The sequence below is a fragment of the Branchiostoma floridae genome, chromosome 3 (genome assembly GCF_000003815.2).
Source record: "Branchiostoma floridae strain S238N-H82 chromosome 3, Bfl_VNyyK, whole genome shotgun sequence".
Taxonomy (NCBI): Eukaryota; Metazoa; Chordata; class Leptocardii; order Amphioxiformes; family Branchiostomatidae; genus Branchiostoma; species Branchiostoma floridae.
Window position 1 is genome coordinate 8,805,226 of NC_049981.1, and position 5,814 is coordinate 8,811,039.

Here is a 5,814-nt window from a genome sequence, read left to right on the forward strand (position 1 = left end):
AGCTGATTGCTGGCGTTTTCTGATTGCCGGCCTCCAAGAGCCTGCATAGAAACGGCGTATGAAAGTGACATTAAAAAAAAACGATTAGCCATTCATCGGCCTTATTAACACACACGTTAGGAATAATTCACAACTCCGTGAGAGGCAATTCGTATGTCCGCTACAATCATTTTACAACTTGGGCTTCAGATGTGGAAAGCCCCATATCACTCGCTACGCGGCCCCGCCCGAACAAAGGCGTCAGGCATGCCGAAAGAACGTCGAACTGTTGAGTTTTCACTTCTGCACATGTATTTTTAAAAAGCCGTTTGACCCCGAAACCGTTAAAGAATTGTCGGGTCAGTGCACACGGGGCGTGACAGTGCACTGTCCGGTGGAGATGCGTGCAGTTTATTAGCCGTCCACGGCAAGCAGGAAATTCGCACCTCCTAGTTAATCGCCCTAATCGTTTTTTAATATCACTTTCATACGCCGTTTCCATGCAGGCTCCACAGGGCCGGCAATCAGAAAACGCCAGCAATCAGCGACTCAGTACAAAAAGAAATGGCAAGCAAAAGTGTATTATGAGCCCCAAAAAAGGCCGCAAAGAGCCTGCTATGGAGGCTAATGGACAATTCTTATATGAAGAAAAATATTCTTACAGGAAGAAAATGTAGATCTGAATAAAATTCTAAGCAAGACAAGCAAAAAAAGAAACTACAAAAAAACTTAATTCTCACGCAAAGAACAATTTTCTTATTCTTCTTTGGTGAAGAAAATTTTTCTCACACCTAAGAATTTTCTGGAACTTTAAGCAAAATTATCTTGCTTTACCTATGATGCAAGAAAAAAATTCTAGAAATGCTTGCTTTCTTCATAAGTCTTAAGAAATACAAGAATTTTTGCTCTTGATGTAAGAAAAGTATTCTTGGTGTAAGAATACTAATCTAAAAAAAATGTCCCAAAAATTCAAGCAAAAATTTACTTGCCCTATGGAGATTTTCTTGGGGACAGAATTTCTTCCTGGAAGATAAATTTTCTGTGAGGAAGAAAAACAAGATACACAAGAAAAAGCATTTTTGGTAGTGCAGGCTTTATGATCTGTATTATATTAATTTTATCTACATAAGTATTAAAGAATGATTAAATCAGCTGAAGTGCTCTTACATATAAAAATGTTAACCACAAAGTTGATGAACTAAACTTTAGTCGAGTCTACTTTGGTATAAAACTATGAACCATCCATTGTTATGAAACAAAAACTTGACTGACTTACTTTACTGTAAATAATAATTTGTTGTTTTGTAACCATCTATCAAACTGACATATGCACATACATATGCACATACACAGACACATGCACATGCACATACACAGACACATGCACATGCACATGCACATACACATACACATGCACATGCACATACACATGCACATGCACATACACATGCACATGCATGTACACGTACACATACACATTCACATGCACATACACATACACATACACATACACATTCACATTCACATACACATACACATACACGCACATCAAACGCGCACAGACACACATACATATAAACACGCACAAACATACAGACACGCACGCACAAGGACACACATACGCACACACACACATAGATGTACATATATACACATACACACAATTACAAAAAAGCACACACACATGTACGTTATTGTTAGGCAAGTGCAAAACTTTATGGTTTAACCGCTGCCGGTGTGACAAGCTCACAATGATAGAAAAATTAATTTCTTCACGCAGGTCCCTTATAGATGTCCCTTATATTACATTGTTTGTAGGAGCTGGAATGTTTCACAATGTTGGGTTAGATGTCCCTTGTATTACATTGTTTGTAGGAGCTGGAATGTAGGTGAACCTAACAATGTTGGGTTAGATGTCCCTTATATTACATTGTTTGTTGTAGCTGGAATGTAGGTGAACCTAACAATGTTGGGTTAGATGTCCCTTGTATTACATTGTTTGTAGGAGCTGGAATGTAGGTGAACCTAACAATGTTGGGTTAGATGTCCCTTATATTACATTGTTTGTAGGAGCTGGAATGTAGGTGAACCTAACAATGTTGGGTTAGATGTCCCTTGTATTACATTGTTTGTAGGAGCTGGAATGTAGGTGAACCTAACAATGTTGGGTTAGATGCCCCTTATATTACATTGTTTGTAGGAGCTGGAATGTAGGTGAACCTAACAATGTTGGGTTAGATGTCCCTTATATTACATTTTTTGTAGGAGCTGGAATGTAGGTGAACCTAACAATGTTGGGTTAGATGTCCCTTATATTACATTGTTTGTAGGAGCTGGAATGTAGGTGAACCTAACAATGTTGGGTTAGATGTCCCTTATATTACATTGTTTGTAGGAGCTGGAATGTAGGTGAACCTAACAATGTTGGAGACGAGGATTGTGTGGAGGTGTTGCAGGGGGGAGGGTGGAACGACCATTCCTGTAGTGTGAGCCGACCGTACATCTGTGAGAGATCTGTGGGTGAGTTGATAACATTGCGTCAGAGATATTTTATCTTATCAGTGCATTTTCAGAAGGCAAATAATGTTTAATCTATTTGTACTAGGGATAAATTCATATTATTGAATTTTAATACTCTTCTATGTTTTTTTCTGTAAGACCACCATATCAAAATCTCGTTCCAAATCAACATGTTAAAGGTTTTAGGATAAAAATGACCGTTTTTCACATTTCTAAGACAATCACCATGGCAATGAATATTTTATGATTTAGTAGTTTAACATTGTAACAAGATGGTATATACAACATGTATGCAGAGAGAGAGAAACAGAGACAGAGAGAAACGGAGACAGATATTTAACGTTATATACAGGATATTATGTAATCGACATTGTAAAGACGTAAGCGATCTTCATGGAAAAAAACGCAAATTAACGCTGCTTGGTTACCACAGGTGTTACTGACGAGTGTGACACAGCCAGTGGCTATGAGAAGAACGGTGCTCGCTGCTACCGACTGGGTGATGATTCAGTCACGTGGTTAGACGCACGTGCACACTGCAGGAGAGAAGGGGGTGACGTCATATCTGTCTACAACATGACAGATCACATCTATGTAGCCACTAAAGTGCGACTTCTGAATGAACCTGTCTGGATAGGACTGTCTGATGTGGTAAATTAGATTGTTATATATTATATTCTAATTTGATAGTAATCACGGCTCAACAGTCAACACTCATGATAAACTATTTTGCCATTGCGTGTACGCAATCACAGTGCCACCAGCTGTGGATACTATGTCAAAGCATGGTATCAAGTATCAAACAAAAAAGGCCCCTGCGGCATAAAAAAACAGTGTTCTGCAACAGCGTTATGCAATTTGAGACATAGTTCGAAACGAGGAATATTCAATCTTCTACAATATAACGTTACCTTTTAAGGTTCATGACGTTACATAATTTGCTTACATGAGTAATTTAAAGCACTATAGCTAAAAAAAGTGATATTCTTCTTTCCGCAGGACTCTCCCTCGGTATTACACTGGAGTAATCCAGCTGATACTTTTGACTTCTCCTACTGGCAGCCTGGTGAGCCCGTGGGCAAGTGAGTCACCCTGAAACCGTATAAACACCATACTTTCTTAGCACTAAAGTGTACCTGTGTTGGTAAATGACTTTATAAAAGAAGACTAGATTTTGCCTGACCAACACTTCAAATGAAATAGGACTTACCCATAGTTTCGACTGCCTTCTACATGACGTCATGGGCACGTGTCCGCGGCACAGATTGTACAGGGACGGGGGACGGCACAGATTATCTGGCACTTACGACCCGTTGGTGGGTCAAATGTCTCTGATGTCACGTCAGTAGATGAGCCAATTCCGTGAAAATGTTATTCAAGCCCGAAATTATTTATAAGTGTTTGTTAGATAAAGTCTACTCCTCTTCCATAGCCATATATTCTCAATTACATCATGATACAGGTCGAGTATCGATCTGACTAAAAAAAGTAGAAGATGTAAAATTAGGGTCAATTTCCAATTAGAAACTTACTTCCAAACTGCAGACTATAAGTATGTAAGTCTTATAACAACAATGTCAGTTGTGAATAAAGTAACGGAGGAAAATACACTCTGTCTTGGATGGAAATCAGACTCTCAGAAGGGTATGTATTTGGTGCAAACGTTTATGTCCATCGAATTAAACTATTATTGTTACAGATAATGATTGTATTTTGGTGTCATAGGCTTAACTAATGAATAACTTACTCCAAAAAAACCTTGCAGTTGGTCGTGGCCAGGTGCCACCTGTGTGGAAGTGATAGGGAGTGGACGGTCAGCATACTGGACTGGTATCAGATGTGGAAACGAGAGGAAATACATATGTGAAAAGGGGCTATATGGTAAGTCCAGTTATCTTTAATTATATAACGTAGTGCTGTTTTTTCACAACAAACCAAAAAATAAACTCTCCATACGAGGGGGGGGGGTGTCGTATGATATTCAAAACTAGAAAAAACACATCTGAAAGCAATTATACCATATTTCACTCCTTATGCAAAAATGACTGTTCCGAAATCACCCATCGCAAAAATGAAACTTTCCAAAATATCGTCAGACATAGATCATGCAAATTTTAGGTGGATATTTGCAACATATGAAATTATGCTAATCAAGGGCTTCTTTGCACATTTGTTGCATTGTAATGACACAAGAAATACCTAAGGTATCAGGTATCAGGTTGTGGAATTCCACTTGCATAAAAAATGAATAAATGGTGACAACATATTGCAATTACAGTTCATTCCAAGACACCACGCGGATGTTTGTTGCCATTCTTTAGAATTGATTTTAAAGTTTTGTAATTATATGTCTAGGACATTTGATACTTCAGAAATATCTTTAACACTGTTTCAACTTTATAAATATTTCCCTGGTCCTGTAGAACTTTGGAAATATTCATGGTGTGGAATTGGAAACTTCTAAACTACCATTATTTACCATTTTCTACCATTTTTTGTAAATGGTTCAGTGGTCTGGGAAGATAGCAATTCACACATCCTTGCAAAGTATGGTTGGGTGCCATGCAACAATGGCCCACCACAAAGGATCAACCAGTGCCCAGCAGTGAAATCTAAAAATATACAGATGCAACAATAGGGCTTACTTTTATGGGGGCAATAAACCAATTTTACCATTTGGTCAAGTTTACAAATATTTGTAAATGTTTGTAAATGTGAAATAATCACACAGAGGTTTCATAATTATTCTAAACACTGATATTTTTGAACAGTTACTTTCAAAATGTTTCTAAAATATTCAAAGGAATTCAAATAGATGAGTATTTTCTTAGTCAATTTTTTTAAAAGAATTTAATTATTGTTGCTCAGATATTCTTTTATTGAAAATAATTCAGACTAATTATAAATATCGCCTAAAAACCCTCATGGTGTCTTGGAATGCTCCAAGATCAACAAAATCTTCATGTCAATCCTGTGGTAAGTCTGAATGGTGATAAAGCCATGTAAAAGTTACATCATTAGAAAACATTTAATTTTTGTTGCTGTACTGCAGGCACCTGTCCAGCAGGCTGGTTGACCAATGAGAGAAGTTGTTATCAGTTCAATACAAACCATCAAACACAGTGGCTGGAGGCCAAACTAAACTGCGAAGCAGTGGGAGCCCAGCTCATCACCATTTCCAGGTAATATCATCTTAGAATGATGATTGTCTAAAACCATTAGTGTAGTTATCCAATGACCGCGCTGAGTTTTTACCGTGTAATAAGGCATAGGTCAGTTAATTCCTCAAACCACTGAATAAGCCACCGAGTCATC

The 5,814-nt window shown here is 37.9% G+C and overlaps 1 protein-coding gene across 1 annotated transcript in view; it reads left to right on the top strand.

Moving 5' to 3' along the window:
- The window catches only part of LOC118411665, an 84,607-nt gene that overhangs the window by 18,279 nt on the left and 60,514 nt on the right, over positions 1–5,814 (top strand). Inside the window, exons 4-8 of the mRNA XM_035814142.1 lie at positions 2,375–2,499; positions 2,933–3,150; positions 3,499–3,581; positions 4,265–4,380; positions 5,552–5,681. Of these exons, the coding sequence (XP_035670035.1) occupies positions 2,375–2,499; positions 2,933–3,150; positions 3,499–3,581; positions 4,265–4,380; positions 5,552–5,681 (672 nt within the window). The remainder of the gene's footprint in view (positions 1–2,374; positions 2,500–2,932; positions 3,151–3,498; positions 3,582–4,264; positions 4,381–5,551; positions 5,682–5,814) is intronic.